Source organism: Electrophorus electricus, chromosome 6 (assembly GCF_013358815.1).
Source record: "Electrophorus electricus isolate fEleEle1 chromosome 6, fEleEle1.pri, whole genome shotgun sequence".
Classification (NCBI taxonomy): domain Eukaryota; kingdom Metazoa; phylum Chordata; class Actinopteri; order Gymnotiformes; family Gymnotidae; genus Electrophorus; species Electrophorus electricus.
Genome location: NC_049540.1, coordinates 4,809,645 through 4,831,507, shown reverse-complemented (window position 1 = coordinate 4,831,507; position 21,863 = coordinate 4,809,645). Strand labels below are relative to the sequence as shown.

Below are 21,863 nucleotides of genomic sequence, written 5' to 3'. Positions count from 1 at the left end.
TTTGGGCTGGAGATTTTTGCATAGGGAACAACTCAGCAGTGACGTCGACCCAGGACACTGCCAGAAACGGAACATTAATGGCCGGGCCAGGGGTGGCCAAATTGTGCAATAAAGTCTGCACACATTTTAAATACACCTGTAAAACAGGTGCACCTAACAAAGTGACTGGTTTGTGTAGGTGCAAGCTAGCTGTTTATAATCAATTAAAAAGTGGATTTTGTCTTTAAATAATACACTGTGTGAATACACTGAACATCTGCAAAAATTATTTGCCTTGGTTGTCATTACCTACAGCGAGCATCGTGTGTGCCGCTGAGAAGGGGGTGGGGGGGGGGTGGGGGGATCATATTGATTACCGCTGAAGACGACCATCTTGCTAATGTATAGATGTATAGTTTCCTTGTGCTTATACTCTCTCCCCCTCCCCCCTCTCTCTCTCTCAGGCAGTTACATGGTGCTGGAGGGTTATGGGGGCTCGGGCGAGAGCAGTACCGATGATGACCCACAGGGCAGAGGTGGTGTTGAACTAACATCTGCAGGGGACTCCGGCATCGACCTGAAGAAGCTCCTCTCTTCATCTTCCCAGAGTGGAGGACCCAACATCAGCCGGCAGGTCATGACCCATTTACGCCTGCTCCAGGCCAGCCTGCAGCACCTGAAGGTAACGCGACCCTCCGACCTCGGTTTGTTGGCACTGTGCTGCCTGTTCACAATAAAGGTTCTGGATTTCTCTTTGATGCATTGTCTGTTGTTAAAAACTGAATGAAAATAAAGTTAAACTTAATTGCCAGTTATCACAAAGGTTATATAAGGATTTGGAAATCCAATGCTATTTACAACTTATTACATTTCAGTTAGACTGATGTCAGCGTTTCAGCCAACACTAAGGTGTCTTTTACGCAGGACTCTGCAGTGTGTCTTTTTTTTTAAAAAAAATTTAAACTCACTTGTATTTCATGTTTTTAGGAAATAGAAACAAAATACAACCATCTATGCCAAAGGCACCCAGAGGAAGCAGCTACTGCATTAGAAGAGAACAGAGGTACTGCCCTGCTAGATTGACTTTTTTATGCACTACACCCACCCACCCTTAATGTTCTCCCTCCTCCTGTTTTTCTCAGATAAAAGCTAGTGCTGCTGCAAGCAGAGGACACGTGGAGTCATCGGGAGAAGCTTGACAGGCACCACTCTAACGGCTCGTCCATGCCTATGCACGGGTAGTGACGGACTGCCCCGCCCCTAGCCCCGCTCCTCTGCTCAACCTCACACACTACAGAGGAAGAGGACACAAAGCCACTCCATTACCCCCTCCTCGTGCTGCCCTCTGCTTATTGGAATCATGGCTGTTGGGATCGAGCCCCGTGCCCTACCTGTATGCATGCATCCCCAGCCCAACACTTCCCCCAACACTCGCAATGCGAAATCAACACTGTGCTCGCTTAGAAAAGAATGGAAGAGAGGATGGAGGGACCACACGCGTATATATACACACTACAGCTTGGGCTGGCCCTTCCCTGTTCTACTGAGTTTTTCCACGTGGAATTAAATGTCATTGGTCGTGGGAAAGTGAACTGGCAGGCAGAAACATATCTTGTTGCTTGCAGTTTAATATTATGGCCAATAAAATTATACCAGGTGTAGTTATGATTTTTTTTAGGCTGTAGCTAAATTGAATGTGTGAAATGTCCTTCATAAGGACTACATACTACCACAGCCTGATCATTCGTTCCTTATTGTTCATGGGTATGAATGTTAATGTACAATTGTGAGTCATGGTATACATTACAGCCACTCTGCATTAGGCCTGTGTGGCCCTGATAAAAAGTCTAGGAATGATTCAGTTGACATGGGCTAATGAGCTCCTCTTCAGCCTATAGGAAAATGACGATATTTTTGTCCAGCTGTTTGTTTGATTTTAATGTTACCAGGCTAGAGCCTGAGGATTCCCTCAAGGTTAAAATGCTAACTCGTATTGAGTTACACTGTAAGGGTGGAATTCAATCTTTGGAAAAAAAAAAAAAACCCATTAAAATGTAAAAAGGCCAAGCTATACGAGGACTCGTGCTGCTGTTACTGGGTGCAGGGATAAAGCCAGTCTGGCAGTATGGACTGAGGCTCATCTCCGGTTTGAAGGTTGCACTCAGTGTGCTGTACTTCATTATGGAACTTCTTGCGTAGAAATTATTTTAAGGGACTCATCCTCTCTCCTTTACAATTTGAAACCCGTCTCTCGACCTAAGCTTTCTAAATCTCCATTCAATGCTGTCTGCGCACTGCCTGACGTTCTCTACAATGTTCTGTCAAATAAAGCTACTGAAGATCTCTGGCATATCACCGATAACCAAGAGAAACTAGACCTATTACCATGGGTTGAAGCACTACATGCAACCCTGTATAAGTACAAGTCTTATTGGATATGGCAGAGTTTTTTTTCTGGGATTTGGGAATGAAGTTATATGAAGAGGGGAAAAAAAGCTTCAGATACAAATGCATGGACTGCTTAAGAATGCAAGACCTTTTAAGGGTCAATTTTAAGTGTAAAATTGTACAATTATGAACAACACTGCATCTCTTACAGAGACCTAATTCCTTGTTTTTTTTGCTTTTGCTTTCTACATCATATGAGTCATGTATTATTTTAACAGAAACTACTAAAAAAAAAAAGAAAATAAACAACTGCAAGGTATCCCTAAATATTAATGTAATCTGTATTTTTTTGGTCTAGAAGTTCATGAGGTATATTTTATTATTGAGCACTATTAATGTCTTTTCAGATTTCTGTTGCTATGAACAGCTCTATTAGATTCTATTAAATTTGACTGAACTGAGATTGTTCAAAAATGGAGATACTGCACACTGTGTTCATTTTATCTATTTTGGAAAAGAGTGAGAAGTTGGGTTTCTCCCCCAAAGAACAATACCAGAACCACTTCACCTGTTAACTTTATTCAATAAACTGGAAACACACCTGTATGAATTTGATTTTTGATCCCAGCCAATAGTATGCAAGTTATTTCAGCTTCGGGATGGAACTGGTAAAAAGAATTAGAATCATGCACTGGCTCCAGGACCATTAAGTTGATATGACACACTCATTTAGATCTGAAGCCAAAGAATTCTCAAGGTGAGAAAATGAAGCTGTATTGGTATAATACAGAAATTAGAACTAATCCAATTGTCCATGTTTTTGCTGTCATGTACTTGCAACTTTAGAAAGCCAGTACACATGCACCATTACTGACCTCAATTGCAGTGGGATATTGCCAGAACACTGAACCTTACAGTCTCAATTTATCTCTGCCAGATTTTACATCTACCAGTAAAGCCCACACTAAAACATCAGCCTGTTCATTTTGCTGGAATTAATCTAGAACTTACAATCGAGACTTTCCTTTTCATAACCAGAACACCAAATATTTACACGTCATATGTACACAATACATGAGCACTTGTCAAATCACAAGTCTCCATTATAGAGGTGATTCTGCTTTGCTGTGGCCTTCCCCCCGCGCTCCCTCCTCCTCTTCCTCCTGCCTCTAGCCTCCTCCTGCCTGAACTGGTGCCTAAAAGGAATGAGCAGAATGGTTTGGTGCCGTTGATGGCAGGTGAAAGCCGGGGGGGGGGGGGGGGGTGAGCATGACATGGGGCAGAGCTCACCTGGACTGCCAGCGCCGGCCGCTGTTCCACACACGCCCAAAGGATGGCAGCCAATCAGCATCGGTGCACGAACCATGGTCGAAGTTAGCCCCCACGCGGTTGGCTGGGAGCTTTTTGAGCTTCTCTTGCTCTTCTGTGTTACAGAAGGGCCATCAGGTAAGAAGGCTGACCCCCGACCCCCAATCAAGTGCTAACAATGACTGGAATCTAGTACGATTAAACCGTAGCACGTGACTATGTGAATAAACAATATTTTAGAAAAATAAGAGATTAAATCATAACATGAGATGTCATTACTGAAAGCCAATCTGCACAGTGCTTGTCTTGGTACCAGATACTTTTCACAAATGGTCCAAAGACAAGGTACCACTGGCAATTAAAGGTTAGTTCAACTGTAGCCCTACCACAAAAGATAAAATGTGATTACTGTGTTTAAGGAACTCTTGCAGGGAGGGACCAATCTCTTGCTGGGTGCTAGCCATGCCCTCGTCGTCGGGCTCCTCCAACAGCCAAGGGGGCATGGCTCCTACAGGAGAGCAGAACTTGTACAGCAACCTTTCAACAACAACTGGCCACAAACCAGACTGCCCACTATTAACTACTGATCTTTCACTTACCTGTGTGAACATTCCCACTACCAGAAGAGTCCTTTGTAAGGAGACATGGCATGTCAGATTCAAGATGACCGTGACAAGTATCTGAACTCTAATGACATCAAACACAAGGAGTCTACAGACGATACCTGATGGCCGATGAAAGTCAGACCATGTTCTGGCTCGGCCCACTGCCTCTGCAGGAAGGGGTCCACGTAGCTTGGCCCTGCCTGGTCCCTCAAGTCATGTGAACTAGCTTGAAAGCTGCTTGCCATATCAGCACTCATGCTACTGAGACACGTATTGTTACTTCAGCAGAAACTCAAGAGAAACATTTCCACTGCACCTTTACTGTCATTTTACATTTGCCATTATTGATTTTTAGACTACAACAAGTGTGTATGTGGTGCTCAGGCTTACATGGGTGTGGATCTCTTACCAGGTTGTATGCTGCATCACTTGCTGGCCCTGTTCAGCAGACTGTCGCCACTCTGGCTCCGGCTGGGTTTGATTCAGGAAACATCAACAGCACTGACCCACATCTTTTCCACATCACTTTAAAACTGGTTCATTTAAGCTTGGAATAATTATTATTCCATATGCATCCTACATGTTTATCTGACATTTCAAGCAGTCACATGCAACAAACCTTTGCATTCTCTGGCATATCACATAACATATTAACAATTCAAATTGACAATATACAGAAATGTTTTCAATAAAGCCAATGGGATGGTTGCTGAGATATGGATACTGTTGCTTCATTCCAGGAAAACCAACCTCTATCAAAGACTGTAGGACTTCCAACCTGTGATGCTCCTGGGACCTGATTATGGCAGCTTGCTAGAGAAAACATACAAAATAACGTGTGCAGAAAATACTGGAATGCCCAATCTCCAGGGCATGACAGCGTTGCTGAACTGTTCTACACACAAACCTTACCTCTTTTATAAGTGTGTCCTCATTCTCCTCATACTGCTCTATAGCCTTGGCAACTTCGGCCTTAAATCTACAAGGACATTTTTGCACACATCAACAGTCTTTTAAGGAAGCCCGCCCCCATATCTTTGTACAGAAGGTAGGAATTCAGGTAACGGAGAAGATGCGATACCTCTCGATCTCTTCCTCCGTGATGATGACTTTGTCTCTCAACTTAGGGTCGGCTTTATTCCTCCACCAGAACGCGTGTGTGTTTGTGCGGTGCTCTCGGCTGAAGTTAAATGGTAAAGCCATCTCACTCAATGAGCTCCTGCAGTTCGCGTACCGTTGAAAGGTTCGTAGTAGCCACACGCTTACGTGCTCATGTGTTCCAGCAAGCCTCCGTGAAGCACAGTCACGCTGCCGTCGGCTACGTGCTTCTGCACTTCGAGTGCACAACAGTAACACCAAAATTTGCCCTCGTGCTGCATAAAGTCGGATTTTACCACCTGCGGTCGTTTAACAGACCGCCGCGCTTCCTTCACCTGAGCACATTAGCACATCATCCAGCTAACGTTACCCCCCGAAGAGCTAATAAAGTTACCTTTAACATTTAAACTGTCGTATTAACTAAAGGTAATTGGTACTCTACGATACATAGCTACCGTGTATATTAAAAAACTAAAATGGAAGAGACTGAAAAATAAATAATTAGCCAGCTAGCTAGCCCAAGCGTCACAGAGGACGTTAGCTTGCTAGGTTAGCCATCTTACCTTTTCTATGAATTTAACCAGAACTACTTTAAGTTTGCACTGATGACTTTTTCCGTAGATATGCCCCTTTCCTGAGAAATCGGTCTGTCTGCATACTGCACAATAAAATGCTCCCATTTTATCTTTAGTAGCTATCTAGCTTCTTTCCTTCACGATAACCATTTCTAGCATCCAGAGATGTACAAAGTAATTCCTTAAACACTTCTTGATGTAACATTATGTAGCAAACGCTCTCCAAATGGCTTTACTGCCGTCTAGTGTCTTGGATGAGTAACAAAAAACGATAGAACGCTTTGACATCCTGGTTGATGCATGAAGTAGTGTATATATATATATATATATATACATACATATTTTTTTTAAATTAAGGAAAACCTCAAAGGGATAAACATAATAGATAAAGGAAAAACAACACGAAAAAAATCATAATATTAGCTTTCAGTCATCATGCTAGAGTAGGCTTTTCATTTCAAAATGGGTCTTCATTTTAAATTCTTGCCAAGCACCTCTGATTACAACTTGAACAGTGCTTGAATCATATCTGTAAAGAAAAGAGAAAAGGAAATAGATTAAGCAAGGGAAGACAAAGGTAAAATGACTATGGTGTACTTCCCCAGCACTTAGCTATAGTAACCTATACTTTTCCATAGACCCACACTGAACAAAGAAAGGACACAGGCAAGAAAGTACTGAAGCACCTTTAGCTTTTTGCAGGATTACCTGATCAAAAAAACCCCAAAACAAATCAGGGCCCCTCACCACACACTGCTGCATCTGCCATCTCACCTGGGAAGTTCATGCTCCTCTTCAGCATTCTTAAAGAGTCAGCGGTGAGCGTATGGATTTCGTTCCTCAGTCTTCGCCGGCCGTCCAGGGTCAGGTGCCATAGACAGGACTTTCTCCTGCCCTCCCCGGTCACTTGCTGTGGAGTCTTCTTGAAGCTGTTGCTGAAGCACAGGTTATGGCGGATGGTGTTTTTCCAGCCATCGGGAGCCGTGAGAAAGAAAGGGAAGTGCTCTCTAGGGAAACATGATGGATGGCAACGGTTGACCCGACAGTCATCTATACAAGTGAAGGGCTTAGGTCAAAACACCAATAAAACTAGTCACATATGGAGAAATGATTTTAATTTTAATGGCTGTTTCTGGCTAACATTTGCTTAATAAAGTATCCAGCCACTCCACATTTTTGTCCTGGCCCAGTTCCCAGAGCACAAGAGCCATCCATTTGTGTCAATCTCAGTTGTGTGGGGAGTCAGAAGAGAAGAAAAACAAATGACAAGCCATTTTTAAAAAACCAACTCAGCAAAACCTTCCAAATTTGAGGAGCGAGTGCAAAAATCAGCAACTGTTGAAAGCATGTCCTGTGTTCACCTGGTGAAGTTGTAGATCTGCTGCACATTCAGGCTGCCTGTGCGGCTACTGCTCAGTGCCATGGCAATGAGGATGCAGTAGTTGACGGGCGGCCGAGGCCATGCCCCGCTCTTCAGGTTGCGGCAGTCCTGCAGTGCCCTCTGCAGCCTCCTGCTCTGGGCTAGGCCCCGCCTGCGTGGGGATGAGCCTGCAGGAGCATGGCTCTTTCGCGCACCCTTCACCTTGCGGCAGATGGGCACGTCCACCGAGGATGCATCGTCCTCAGTGGGCTTGAGTGACAGAAGAGTGGGTGGAACTCATGATTGTAATGCCTACGACAGCAATCCAAGATTCTATGTATTTTTATTCTGGTTGGAATGAATGTCATCAAGTATGCAAAAGTCTTGTAAAAAGAGGGCTACACTGTGGTGGTTAGGATATTATTTTATAACATTTACATTAAGTTGTTTATTGCAGAGTGAAAGTGCTTACTAAAGGAAGGAAACTACTTTTTAAAAGGTTTAAAGGTCTAAAGAGAATACAAGACCAGAGGGGTATTTCACAAGTCAGGATTTCACACAGTGAGATTTGAGTCAGATTTTGACTTGATCCAAAAGTCAAAACTATCCAGTAGAAGAAGCATAAAAGACATTGCTGTTTGCCAATCGTCATTTTTGGCTTAGTTACTATGCTTACTGAGAAATCCTGCTTTGTGAAATACCCTCCAGTTCTGGACCAGAGGGGCCATCAGCAAGGGAGCACTGGGTTGTTCTCAGGGTCTCACCTGGTATTCACTGGAGAGAGATGCATCATGCACTGACCCATCTAGCCAGGCTTCACCAGATGAGGGAAAATGGTGCATGTTTTGTACAGGTGCTGGCAGGTAAGAACTTGTGGCAGGTGGGTCTACTGGCATTTGGGGGAGTGATGGCTTATTTGCATTATTAGGGTATGTTATAGGGCAAGCTTTATTGGGGTTTACCATCAGCCACAGATTTGGGTGGATTATAGATTCTGTAAGTCAAACATTAAGCGAAGGTTAAGGTTAAGATGAAGATTATTTAAGGTTTACTAAGTATAAGCACACCTTCACAATCAGCAGAGCCTCGGTGCGTTGAGTCCGCTCCTGGTAGCGTTCTCCTCGAGATCCTTGAGTAACGCCACTGCGCCAAATATTGGTCATTTTGCTTTTCGTCTGTTGAACGGTGTTAGCGAGAGGTTAACTTGTCGAACATCGAAGCAGTTTATTTTACTTTTAATGTCATGTAATTTGTACCTTGGTAGAACTGATCGGTCGTTGTCGTCAGTTTAATATCCTCGCTCATGTCCCAGTCGTGCAACCCCGTAGTTAAATGAAGATCGAAAAATTTCTCTCTCGCTTGAAGATTTAGGAACATTTTCCTCACTGGGTAATCTTATGCCGTTAAATTTTAAGTTATGTGACATTTCATGAGCCAGCCAGAACTGGGAAATCATAACGGGTGATTTTGCCATTTTATCTTCGTAACAGGTGCTCGCAATTAAGGCCTTTTTGATAATATAAGAGAAGTCACCGTCGTCCCTTACACATTTAGTAAGCGTTGCCCATACTGGCATTGCGAATAATAACTGACAAGCTCAAAGAAATAACTACTGTTGTTCACGTTATAGACACGTGCAAATCAATGGTTTGACCGACTCGGCAAACATAACTTCCAAATTAATTTTCCTTTTTTTTTTTTTTTTTTTAGAAAAAAAACAAAACAAAAACAAAACGTTTTATTTTCACTGTTATCCGTATTATTAAATATATTGTGAACTGGATGCAGCTAGGTGGTTAACAGGGAGCTGTCATTAATAATAATTCAATGTCCCTGCTATAGAATTAGACATTTTAACACTATCTTTTGGAAAAAATAATGAATTGTTTAAGACCACAGGCAAAACACTTTCACTGCTGTTTAAATACAATAAAAAAAATGTAAAATAAAACAATCGAAAAATGTAATTATCTCGCGTCTCCTTAACAGGTCCAGGGACTACTCCCAGGAATTGCAAACCTTAGCTGTGTTGAAAATATTTATAAATGCATTTGTTTATAAATTAAATATATTTAAAATAAATATAAGATATTAATGAATATTAAAATGTGCCAAATAAAACAAGATTAAAACATAATACTTTAATTGAAAATCATCAGATTTTCAATTCTTTTTTTTCCTTTTTTTTTTAAAGGAAAAAAGAAAGAAAGATAACAACAACCAAAATGCAGAAGTTATGCTTTTATGGCATTATATATATATATATATATATGCAATGTTCGGAGTGGTCTGCCATCTACAAATATTTAGCCAACGGTAGGCCTGCGGTAAGAAGCTGACCACTGAAGCGCTAAAAGATGGCTAACAAATTCAGTGAGGCAACAGGCTATAGACTCAGACAATATTCGGAACACACAAAGTAGGTTTTTCAAATAAAGCGACTGGTTAGTGCAGCCTTACCAATTGTTGCCATTATAGACTGTTGTCTGTTCTATCCTATAGTGGAGCCTAAAAGACAAAACATGACCATTATTGCAGTCAAATGCATGCACGTACACATACACGCACTTCTTTCACTGATTTTGATTTGCTACTGGCTAGGTTTGTAAATTGCTAATGAAGTCAAGCACAGAGACTTTACTAATGGTGAGGTTTTTCAGTTTTTTCAGATAATCCAGACTTGTATATCCATTGTACAACTCTGTGCCACCAGTAAGGTTAATCAGTTGGTAACCAATGTTTCTGCAGTTACAGAGTGCAGTTGGTCCTCTTGTATTGATGTTATTTGTACATGAAAATACCAGTCAAGGTCTCTGAAATTGGAACAATAGGCTCAAATTAAACTCTACTTACTACCACAACATAGACAAGAGCATGTCCACAATCAGGAAGCATTTTACTGTAAACAATATATACTGAATATTTCAAACCTCTGTTGCATTTGAATGGATGTTATTTGATATACAAACACTGGCCTAAACCTCACCATGGGAGCCTATATTGCAACACCCACTTCTGTACGGACAGGTGTAGGCACAGTTAGAGGTCACAACACAGGAGTTCTCAATACTACTAATTTCCATGGACTGATGAAGTATCAAAAAACTTATGCTAATTGTTCCATTAACTAGTAGTGATTCCAAAATATAGTACTGGATTTGGAATTGAGGTCCATATATATAGCGTAAAGTTACAAGTCAAGCATTGTGTTTTCATTGGTGTTTGTACTGAGGTGCTCAATCGATGTTCCGCACTTCAAATTCACAGGAGGCGGACTGAGCTGTACAGAATCAGAGAATCATCCTGCCATCACCCCATCATTGACCGTCAACACAGCTGGCTGGGAAATACACGGTTTAACACACACACACTCTCGCTCTCTCTCTCTCTCTCTCTCTCTCTCTCTCTCTCTCTCTCTCTCTCTCTCTCTCTCTCTCTCTCTCTCTCTCACTCTCTCACTTTGTTCAGCTGTAAGGAACGTTGTAACGTTAAGTGACAAAACTGTTGAAACTAGTGTTTTGCTATGTATGTCCACAAAAATATCCATAATTAAAGTATGCTAACTAGTTTGGTAGGTAAAATCTCACCTTTCCAGTCCTCACAATAAGTAAATAAGACATCATGTTTTGATTTCACTAGATTTGAGCTCCCCAATACCTGCGTTGATTAGGGCGGTGAATCCTCCAAAGATAAAGAGTATGGCTATAGCATTTTCGCTGGGCGCCAAGTTCCATGTGTTTTGCTCCTTGGGAAGTAGGCAACAGGCTGGGAATGGGCACCGGACACGCAGTATCAAGCCGTCAGAAGAATCGAGGGAAACAGATTTGACCAGGGATATATGAGATTACAGCCAGCCCTCCCTACACACTCTGAGTGGTGTGTGTGTGTGTGTGTGTGTGTGTGTTGAGGGGTTGTATTGCATCCTAGGTCTGTGCTGACAACTAACAGAACAAGACTATTTGTGCTTACCTTTCATTATTATTTTCAACTAAATTTTTACTCAAGCATGCTATCAGTGGTTAAAGAAGAATCAGTTTCCCTACCAACGTACCCACCTACTAGCTCACCTCTATCACATAACAGTGGAATCTACTATTATTCTATAATTCTGTATATTTTAAAATTATTTTAATTTGTATACTTCAGTCTAGAGTTACAAAGCACAGATGCTGAAAGGCTTAAATATGAGATGTGCATTTTGTAGTAGCGGTCTCCTGGAAATTGACAAAAACAATCTACTAGTGAAAATAAGTACAGAGACGAGCATAAGTGATTTAATAGGTGTTAAACAATAAAACATACTGTCATGTCCAGCACTGAAATGTACACAATGGTTATTGGCATTACAAAAAAAAAAAAACATCTTTATGCTTCATGAAACAAGAAAATACACAAACAGTGGCATTAGGTCATCAAGTCTTAAAGGTGAAGTGTGAAAGTTAAGGGACTTCAAATGCTTTGTACTGCTTCATATGAAAAAGTTAAACCCACAAAGGTTCCCTTTTCAACTATATTTTCTTCCATTCCAAAAAGTACACAAAAGTTTATGTTAAAAACATTCATAAACAAAATATAGTAAGAGTCAGTAAGCATTTGATTCTAGACTCAGAAATGTGCCTGATTAGTGATAAGTGCTATGTATTGTCAGTGATTGCTTCATTTTTTTTTAAGTCAATGCTAGATATATCTGCATATTCAAATTCTGTTATTGTTACTTTCTGCAGCATGAATGCGTTCATGTTGTCACATATGAACTACATATTTATACCTTCATATTGAAATATCCTGAAACACACCTTCATATTGAAATATATCAGGATTGGCTAAATGTATGTGGTTTAAGCGGTTAAGTAAACGTTGTCTTCAAACAGCAATATCCCTCCAGACATTTTGACACCATATAAACCTAAAATATTGGTCCCTCTTTTCTCTTTTCACATTTCGACCTTGGTGGAGACAGATGGCTGGAATGCATGGGGCTTATGATGAGGCTTTTTTCCTTCTTGTCATGAAAACGTCTTAGCTGGAAACTTCAGAGCTCCACCACTTTGAAGGCAGCGTGTGAACCAGAAAAGTGGTCACCCTACGTGGGGACTCACCCACCAGGAGAACTGTAAACATCAGCACTTCATTACACTCCTTTTAATCTAGATAACTCAGTGGTGATATGTATTGGTGTTCCAACGATACCATGAGCTGGAAGAAAAAAAAAGAAAAGAAAACTGTAACAATACACGTTTCATGGTTTCCTGACTCAAAATATTCAACATCTGAATGCATGAGACTTGTTTAACTCTCATTCTGCATGCCTGCCCTCTAGTGGAAGGGCACTTCAACTGGAACTTCCATATACACAATGAGAAAACAAATCATTTGTGTGCTACAGAGTACATGCTCATGACTTCAAATATTACCATATTGGATGCCTGCGGTATCAAGTGTCTACAGTATCAAGTGGGGCAGTGGTAGCTAAGTGGTTAAGGTACTTGACTAGTAATCAGAAGTTTGCCGGTTCAAGCCTTAACCTTAAATTGCTCAAAATTACACCAGGTAATTGGTGCTAAATGTAAGTCAGTGGGCTTTACCTCGTAGGATTGAAGGATTGGTTGACTGCCTGTGATGTCAGAGGGCTGGAGGAAGAGGACAGGGTGTTGGGGGAAGAGCTTCGACTTGGGCTGTTTGGAGAGGAGCTGCTGGACACTGTAGAAAACAATGCCTTGCTAATGCATGCATATACAGCACAGGTGAAAAACAATTCCATCTCTATTTGTTCAACACTGCTTTCAAATCAGACTTACCACCTCCTGAGGCAAGAGGACTGAATGTTCTGGTAGTGGGTGGCTGAAACAGGAAATGACCTATATTAGTTGGAAAGGTGACATGCTTCAGAGGGAATTTGTAAGATAAATTTTAAAAATTGTAGGCATTTTTTTTAAGCCGCAGTTGACCCACTCAAATAAACCACAGATTACAAGAAGTGCATTTACTATTTGCTATTCCCTGTTAGCAAACTCAGGAATTGCTGTGGGTGGCTGGGTCATTGACACAGGGTTCTGTAATGGCTGATGAAGTAAATAAACAGTGACAGTGGGATCCGTTAGCTTGGATGTCTTTAATGAAAATACCCAGACTCACCAGTCTGGCATTATAGTTGTGGGTCTTTACAGGTGAGGTGGAGACTGGGCAGTAGATCCTCTTCTCCTTCTGCCGCCGGTTACAGAACCACACCCGCACCACTTCCTTCTCCATAGACAGCTGCTCTGAGATCAGTGTGATCTCTTCTGAGTTTGGCTTGGGGTTCTATAAACAGTCAGCAAACTGATTAACCACCTCAGCTACAAGGTGCTGTGCAGTCCTGATACACTTGTTGAATTAGATCTCTCCAGTGCCAGAGAACTCGAAACTAGAAGCCATGAACTTTGTTCAAGGGTGTCAAGTACGTACATCTAGGAAGCGCTTCTCCAATGTAAGTTTGATGTTGGTCTCGATGCTTGTCCGCTTTTTTCTCTTTCTCCCGTAGCCCTCCATGAGAGGCGGTAAGGTTGTGGGATTGGCCATGGAATCAGAGGGAGAGTTTTCTGAGGATGGACAAGGCACACACTGTCAAAAGAGCACCAGTGCTCCTGCATTCTCTATGAAGAAGTGTTACTAAACCATCAACCTTTCTTTTATTTATTTCCAGCATTTCGTAGACACTGTTATCCACAGTGACTTACATAAGTTCAGTATGATGGTATGTGGGCTCTTTGGGGATTGAACCTATGACCTTGGTGTCATTAGTACTTTGCTCTGGTTTGAGCTACGGGAGTATGCAGGACCTTCAGTACTCCTCATGCGTGGCTTTATGTGTGTGTACCTGCATCACTCAACCATTTCTCCAGCAAGGGCTTGAGCTTGCACATGTTCTTGAAGCTGAGGTTCAGAGCCTCGAAACGGGAGATGGTGGTCTGACTGAAATCGTTCCCATAGAGCTTCCCCATAGCCAGGCCCACATCACCCTGAAAGATCCATCACATCAAAACACCATTGCAGTCCTATTAACATCTACTTGGCTGTAGCCTTCTGCCAAACACAAAACAAAACGTTCTAATATCTTCTGTGAAAAGCACTCATCGAATAAACCTGAAACACCATGATCCAATTCCCTTGGCAGATCTTGCTGGAAGAAAAGCTGACTATAGTGAGTGGGCGTCCTTGCCTGTGTGAAGCCCAGCTTGATCCGCCTCTGTTTGAAGGACTTTGCAAACTGCTCCAGCTCCTCCAGATCATTGGGCTCATCCTGCTGAGATGCTCCTGCGTTCTTCGGTACCGACAGGTGGGACATGTCCAAGTGGCTGTCCAAGGAGGACCCAGCTAGGCCCGTCCGACCCATTGCCTGCAGAGAAAGACAACGGTGCCACACGGCCACTGGATGAATTGACAACTACCCCTTTGGGGCCCAGAGACCTTACCTGAGGTGTGAGGGCCAGGCCTGGCTGGTGCTGCAGAAGACCTGGCTGTGACTGGGTCTGCAGGGACAGGAGGTTTGGCTGCAGCAGAGCTGTGGGAATGAGAACGCAATAGGTGACTGTGAGACATGGTGCGAATTGCTTTCACGTGCAGCAATGCCCCTGAAATACACAACTAATATTTTAGGTCAATGTAGGGATTTTTATGGAAACAGCATCAGATACTCTGTCTTTATCTGAAAGACCGCAACATGAAAAAGAGCCAGCGGGGTTGAGGTTCCAGAGGGAGCTTTCTGTTGTCTGTAAATTGCGTTCTGAACGATATAACTTGGGATCACACGTGGTTTTGAAAACCAACAAGTTATAATTCCACAGTACTCAACTCAAGGATGGTCAGACTGTGGGCAAGGGTGTTAGTCAAGAGTGTTTCTGAAAGGATGTCCATATGGTATTTGTAGTATTTTAAGCTCTGGTCTTTGTAAATGTCCTTGTGAATGGAAATGGATTTCCCAGGCTATGGAGGACCTATGTAGATGATTTTTGCTCTGTTATTTTCCAGAAAGCCTAACTGTTTTAAAGAAGCTAGTTAGAATAGGGATGAAATAGGTATGCTTCAGCCTGTAGTGACTGAACTCTGTTATTGGAGTCAGTGACATTTTCCTGTGGACAACGTAATACACAAATCAAAGAGAAAATGATGCTGTGTTTGTAGAAATTGTCTTTCCAAGCCTTTCTAACCATTCCATTTGTATATGTTTCCTTTCTGATTTTTTTTTTTTTTTTATGTCAGGGTGCTGCTTTGAAAGAGAAGTTCTAAAGGCTATTGGTCAGGATAAAGGTACAATATGAATTCCCAGCATTCCTCTGTATCACAGTTACACATCTTTGACCCAATGAAATCCATTGCTTAGCTCCTGCACCCTGCATTCAAGACTAACAGCTGAAGGCAAAGCACATGTGTGTGCACTTGCGGGCTGGCTCCAGTCCTGTTGGACTGACCTTGATGCCCAGGCTGGGTCTGAGAGATGAGGAAGGGTGAAGAGGAGGACAGGTGGGAGCCAGGCATGAGGACCAGCTGGGGCAGCGGGTGTAGTGATGGCAGCTCCTGCAATCACGTTACATCACAATGGCCTTCTTAAAGTGATTATGTCCATTACATAACTAAAGGCACTTTGCAATAGCCCATAAATCAACATTGTCTAATCTGCTACATGGCTGTGCAAGTTGGAAATAACAATTGGGTACCCCAGGCAGCTGTCCTGTTGCCACCGGTGACCCCTGTGTCAGGTGGCATGTCTTGTGCGATGAGGTGGAGTGCGGAGAATCATTTAGGTCCTCTGTCTTTATCTGTGGATGGCAACAAACCCAGTCAGCTTCATCTCTTAAAGGGGAGTTTCACATGAAAAAATATTTTGTGTATTTGGTTTGTGACTAATGAGTGGATAGGAGAGAAATATTCCTGGAACTCTTTGCCCTGAATATCGAGCTGCTTACATAGTGGAAGTGTGCTAGGCCAAATCATGTCCCTAAAGTTTTGGCCCAAATCATTTGTACAGTAAGGCAGAAAAGTTTCCAAGCCGAAACACTGCAGGAAGAGACCAAAAACAAACCTGATCTGTGACAGTCACAGCTACTCTGTCCACAACTATGTTGGGGAAATTTTTGAAAGATTGGCATTTTTTAAGGACCTTCAAACCTGGTCCCTATTTCACAAATGTTTTTGTGATGCCGTGTGTTTATACAGGTGTGTGTGCGCACGTGTGTGTATATTGCACGCATGCGTGTGCTTGTGTGCATCCACACAAACACGAGTAAGGCTGCCCGACTCGTTCTACAGGAGGGAGCTTTTGAAAAACATGCCTTCCCTCGCCGCAGGCCCTCAGCATATGCAAATGAGTTTCAGGGGCCCAGGGCTAGTTCCTGGACACAGAACTCTATGCAGTCCTCTACACAACACTGCATGACAACACTGGCCAGTGTGTGGCAAACCGAGCTAATTGTAGTTGACATGAATTATGCTGCAGTGCGTGAAGCTGACTTTCGGAAGCCGTTAAACATTTGTTTGTGATGTTATTGTATGAAGACGCATGGGCTCTGTAACATGCAAATGGTGAAAACTTTTTATGCAGTCTTGAATATTAATTTATGCAGTTACCTGTCTTGTGAAGTCAATGCCATTTTGTTCAATGTCTGTAGAGAGAAGGCAATATTGTTAAATAGTGCAATGTTGACTTAAGGGATATCACTTAAACACCATGAAAAAAATCCACTAAGCAGATCTCTATGTATTGAAAATGACCATAGCATCTTTGACTCTAAAAAAAGTAACTTGCTAATGTTGTATGTATAAAGATAATGTATGATCGTATCTGCCTCTCCAAAAGTTAGTCATATTAACCATCATGCCTGCTCATGCAGGGCTATGGGAGTTCAAAGGTCGGCAGTGCCAGGTAATCACTCCTTATTTGAAATTCAAATGGAGCTGTGTGAGCCTGTGGTTAGTGCATTGGCACTCGCTCATCCCGTGCTATGGAAATCGGCCCTCCTCCCTGAACCAAACTTCCAGTATGGAAATGAAGCACCCATGCAAATAAGCACGTATCCATGGCAACCTTTCACAGGCCCTCATATTTGAATGTTTACAAACCCCCAGGTGCATCTTACTCTGTTCTTTCACTGTTAAAGTCTTTTTTCTCCCCCTGTGCACACACTCACAGCAAACTTTCACAGACCTGAAAACAATCTACTGCAGGCACTAATGCTGAAAATAGCCAGCATTCAGCTGAAAGGTGCCTACAACACTGGAGACGTTCAACGTTAATCAGTTACTGATGAGTACTAGATTCTCACTCTCTGCAACCTTTAAAATGAGCACATAAAGGGTTCTTGATAAGATTTGTGGGCTCCCAGTACCACAGTTTGAACATGAAAACCATTTTTGGTTTTCAGATTGTTGACTTGGTTTCAGCTTGCTCTCTGAATAAGCACTGCAAAGATAGCATCCTCATACCTCGTACATTAGAACATTGTTATATAACCACAACTAGTAGCAGGTTCAACCCTCTTCACAAGATAACAAAGACAACAACTGCATATGACAGTAACATTGTAAACACAGGTTGGCTCTTTATTCTATTGTTGTGTAAGCTTTATACATTTGACAAGAACTCACTGGTGAACAAAAAACACATCAGTTTTTTTTCAACACAGGCTGTAGGAGGCTCGGAGAAAAACATAGTAATTATGGCGATTCTCACTGATTTATTATAGCTTCTGATTGCTTTTGGAAAGCCTCAAACCCTCCCACCATTTATGTGTGTTTGCTGTTTGTTTTGCTGTTTGACATGAGGCCTCTGTTTATTTTTTCCACCGTGTCCTCTGATTATACCCAAAACACTGCATGAAGCAGCTTCTCAGGTTACAAGGTAAAGATAAAGCAAGTAAGTTGCTACTTTTGGGTCAGGTTTTAGCGAACCCTTTAGTGGCAGTCACCGGTCCAATTATTTACAGGACCTGCATGACAAAAATTCGAATGATCTCATGTATTACCCTAGGTATTTTAAAATGTTAATGATTTAATTTGGCATTTCAAATGAGGTAAATTAGAATACAATCATAGGCTACAATTGTAGATAAAACCATTCAGTGAATAATAGAGAACACTTTTTATTAGTCACATGTTCTTTTGTCTTATGTTTTCATTATAACTTTCACCCTCATTTATGAACTAATCTGATACAGTGAAAGAATATTTTTGAAAGAAAAGACTTCTCTGTTCACTAGAATAATTACAATTTTGATATATTCGTCTGTGTCCATAAACTCAAAAACATGTCTGCTGTTCTTCAGAAGCATACTATGTGATTATAAACATGTGTCTGTGTAGCCAGAATTTATAACTGAAACATTTCATATTACAGGAAACAATATAACAAATAAACGTTCTTTTTCCATGCTGTGCTCTCTCAGAACGCAAGTTCCTCATTTTAGATACCGTGCTCTGTGCTGAGGTAACTCGGCTTTAGTTCTGCCTCAGGGAGTGAACACTTCACTGCAAACAACCCACCCCTTCCCCCAAGCAGACACACATCCTGGTAAGCTCCATGTCCATCATGAACATCACATCCTAGAGCTACACACACCCTTTCATGTCTGAATCATCCACAATTTCATTATTGTACTGTAAGTGTATACTACAAACCTCACCAAAAAATCTCAGGTGGGGTTAACGTTAATCAGTTTCTCTTTTGAGCTTTACTCTAATGGATGAATATGTATTACGAACACTTCATGTGCTGTTCTTACTACACATTTACCTCTTCACTGGGAGTTAAAAGAAATAACTTTTTTTGATACTTCATACAAGTAGTTAAGACCATAGAGTACATTCAAATCATGTAATTACTACACAACATGCCTGTATTTGCATTTTCACATTCTTCAACTTGTTACAGTTTAAATAAAGGAGCAAAATAAATAAATAAATAAAAGCCCTTGAGGGTAATGACGAAAGTTAAGACCCAGTCATGCGACCTAGCAGTTACGGTTGAGAATATCCTGATGGGTTCTGCACAGACTTGCCTGAGAATAAGTCGGCGGCGGCTGCGACAAAGAGCAGAACTCTCCAACTGGACAAAAGCCACAAACGTTCCTGGTGACAGACGAATGCGAATCCGCCTTGTCCGAGAGCGGTGAACCGACGTCAATAACAAACAAGCTCCAGACAAAGCATTGAGCCAGTGGACATATGTCCATTGAGTAAGTCCTTTGTATGAAAAGCCAATCATTTATTTTTCCTCTTGTGCTAAGTCTCAATTTACACTATGACAGTATTGAACTTGCAGCCCTACAACACAAGCGATTCCACTGCCTTCATCAGCATGTCTGTTTTTACTGAAACTGTGCTATTTGCTTTCCGGCTTCATTCTCAGTTAATCATACAAATTTTAAGAGGTACCTCCACAGCAAGAAAAACACAGTTATTGCAATGAATGTCCTTGTTTCACCTTTAGCACCAGGTTAACTCAAAATGCAACAGCAGCCATCCCCTCCTCTGTATCCACAAGCCTGTTCTTACATTCCAGCAGACGTGGGGGTCCAAGCCCGGCCACTCCTTACCTGCATGTCCGTGCTGAGGCTCCCTGTGCTCCACGGCGTCTGCACTCATCATAATATCTGCAATGATAAATATGGCTGATTTTCCTACAGGATCACAACTTTATGTGGACACTGGGCTGATTCATGGCATGGGCCACAGCCAGGAAAATGATCTTGAGGTTTATTCTAATGCCTCCGGCAATTGATCTCTTCTATGTAAAGGGCTCGTTATAATATTCATAAGGGCCAAGGGGATCCCTATTCGGGCTCCGCCACAAAATCGCTCGATCTCCGTCACCCTAATCTCTCCTAGTCAAAAACATTTAAATAGTCCAGCGCTTAAAGCAGGCCAGCGCTAACGAGTGACCATGCAAAGCGATATGTCTCGGGCCGAAAGTCACGCCAGCTGGGGAAGTCAGCAGGTTTTGTTGGGGAAGTGGAGGGAGGATGTTTCAGAGAAGCTCAGGTGCTCACCGTGATGAGGAGATGGCAGGTAGGTTCCTCTTTGTTCTTCCGCGTTTCTCTCCAGGTTCGGGACAAGAACAGGCTCCAGACGGGACTCGAGGATGCCAAGGGAGACTTCAATGTTTGACAAAGTGGGTTAGTGGAGAAGCCTCCACCTTTTTCAGGACCCGTGTGAGCTGATAGACAGTGGATTTGCATAAGGCCCATGGTGTGTCCTATCCACACTCAGCCTTTTTGCATAAAACAACAAAGAGGGAGACGGCAAGCTTTGAAAAAGCACTGGAGTGTCTTGCTTCTCAGACTTTAAATTTCTCAGACTTTAAATTTGTTTACATTTCTTATGCTTCATATTGTTTATTGAAATGATGTCATGCTTCTAAATGCTTTAAACTCTTTTGTGCTGGTATGGTGCCTAACTTGTCTGTGTTTTAAAAAGGTTGGGAGAGCGTTATGATGCTGGTCTAAAGTTTGGACTTCAATCATCTGAGGGAAGTGCTGCTTGATATGGTTTATGTTTCTGATGCTAAATACAGTTCAGTTCAAATATGGTAAGGGTGACAGTTGTGTACAATAGCCAATGAATCTAGGCCATATTAAATATATTGTATTCAAGGATCAGCTGCTTAAGTAGACACTAGTCAACTGACATAGTAGCTTTCTGACTTTTGTCACTGTTATGTGTCTTTGTTTGAACAGGACATCCTGAACGTACCTTTTGCCTGAGGACTAGGCAGTTAGACACAATTGACGCCGAAAGACAACGTGCAATTATATACAACTGACACGAGAGGGCAGTGTTCAAAAGAAAAAAGTAATTAAAGATAGATATTTTTGGGGTAGTAATTTAATTATTATTATTTTTTTTATTTTTTTTTAACAAAAGCTAACTATTAGCGGTGTCAAATTATTAAAAAATGTAGTTAATCACAATAGTAAACTGATTAATCATGAAGTTTAGAAATTGATGAAATATTAAAATACTATTGTTTGTATTTTCTGGGAGATACATGTGTAGTACTGGAAAAAAAGGAATGCATGATAAATTGGTTAGAAGAAGCTTTTCAAAAACTTTATCATAATCTCTCATCTTAGCTGAATAAGATTACTTGAAATAGTGAATTTGCGTGAGATGACTCCAGATCATAAAATCTACATTTAACCAGTTGCTCAGGCAGACTAGCCTAGACATTTTCAGATTACGTATCCGACCTTCTTCTGCAAAATGTGGCCTACCAAAGAAGAGTCTCTCACTGTTGAGGCAAGTATAGCCAAGTATTTTTGTGCAATATGCACTGGCGAGCCATTGGTTAACCTATCTTAGCTGTCGCTTTGTTGACGCACCTTCACTAGCCGTACTTTGCCAGTTTTATTTGACGAATATGGATATAAACTGTCTCAGTGCTAGCATCAGCAAAGATGTTCTTTGCCCGAAGGTGGGAAAGATAGTTAGTTCATCACTGCAATATGTGCACACTTTAGTTGTATCTAAACTTCTATCTGGAAGCTTTTTAAAACAAAGCTTCTTGTTCAGCACACTGCA

The 21,863-nt window shown here is 41.7% G+C and overlaps 4 protein-coding genes across 7 annotated transcripts in view; 1 reads left to right on the top strand and 3 right to left on the bottom strand.

The window, feature by feature from the left end:
* arhgef12b (Rho guanine nucleotide exchange factor (GEF) 12b) overlaps nt 1–2,845 on the top strand; it is a 46,391-nt gene extending 43,546 nt beyond the window's left edge. For all 3 annotated transcript variants that reach the window (XM_035526950.1, XM_035526951.1, XM_035526949.1), the window contains 3 exons: nt 444–661; nt 967–1,042; nt 1,122–2,845. In XM_035526950.1, the coding sequence (XP_035382843.1) occupies nt 444–661; nt 967–1,042; nt 1,122–1,132 (305 nt within the window). In that variant the 3' untranslated portion in view covers nt 1,133–2,845. The remainder of the gene's footprint in view (nt 1–443; nt 662–966; nt 1,043–1,121) is intronic.
* Nucleotides 2,846–2,927: 82 nt separating this feature from the next.
* cenatac (centrosomal AT-AC splicing factor) lies at nt 2,928–6,143 on the bottom strand. Of its 2 annotated transcripts, none has more exons than XM_035526952.1 (11): nt 5,942–6,143; nt 5,547–5,713; nt 5,362–5,460; nt 5,193–5,259; nt 5,031–5,093; nt 4,690–4,751; nt 4,400–4,541; nt 4,275–4,305; nt 4,085–4,183; nt 3,658–3,790; nt 2,928–3,563 (listed from the first exon to the last, which is right to left on the bottom strand). In XM_035526952.1, the coding sequence occupies exons 1-11, from the start codon at nt 6,056–6,058 to the stop codon at nt 3,458–3,460; spliced, it is 1,086 nt and encodes a 361-aa protein (XP_035382845.1). In that variant the 5' UTR covers nt 6,059–6,143; the 3' UTR covers nt 2,928–3,457. The 2 variants fall into 2 exon arrangements, with proteins under 2 accessions (XP_035382845.1, XP_035382846.1); XM_035526953.1 differs by having other exon boundaries at nt 4,400–4,538.
* Nucleotides 6,144–6,386: 243 nt separating this feature from the next.
* On the bottom strand, nt 6,387–8,690 carry foxr1 (forkhead box R1). The gene is made up of 6 exons (XM_027015904.2): nt 8,570–8,690; nt 8,381–8,488; nt 8,078–8,307; nt 7,315–7,583; nt 6,728–6,960; nt 6,387–6,482 (listed from the first exon to the last, which is right to left on the bottom strand). Exons 1-6 carry the CDS (start codon nt 8,688–8,690, stop codon nt 6,454–6,456), a joined length of 990 nt encoding a protein of 329 aa, XP_026871705.1. The 3' UTR covers nt 6,387–6,453.
* A 3,763-nt stretch (nt 8,691–12,453) lies between these two features.
* Nucleotides 12,454–19,928, bottom strand: pou2f3 (POU class 2 homeobox 3). Its single transcript, XM_027015894.2, has 12 exons — nt 19,880–19,928; nt 16,917–16,951; nt 16,007–16,108; nt 15,761–15,866; nt 14,765–14,853; nt 14,512–14,688; nt 14,170–14,311; nt 13,758–13,891; nt 13,449–13,613; nt 13,112–13,154; nt 12,899–13,013; nt 12,454–12,509 (listed from the first exon to the last, which is right to left on the bottom strand). The coding sequence occupies exons 1-12, from the start codon at nt 19,926–19,928 to the stop codon at nt 12,470–12,472; spliced, it is 1,197 nt and encodes a 398-aa protein (XP_026871695.1). The 3' UTR covers nt 12,454–12,469.
* Between the last annotated feature and the right edge of the window lie 1,935 nt (nt 19,929–21,863).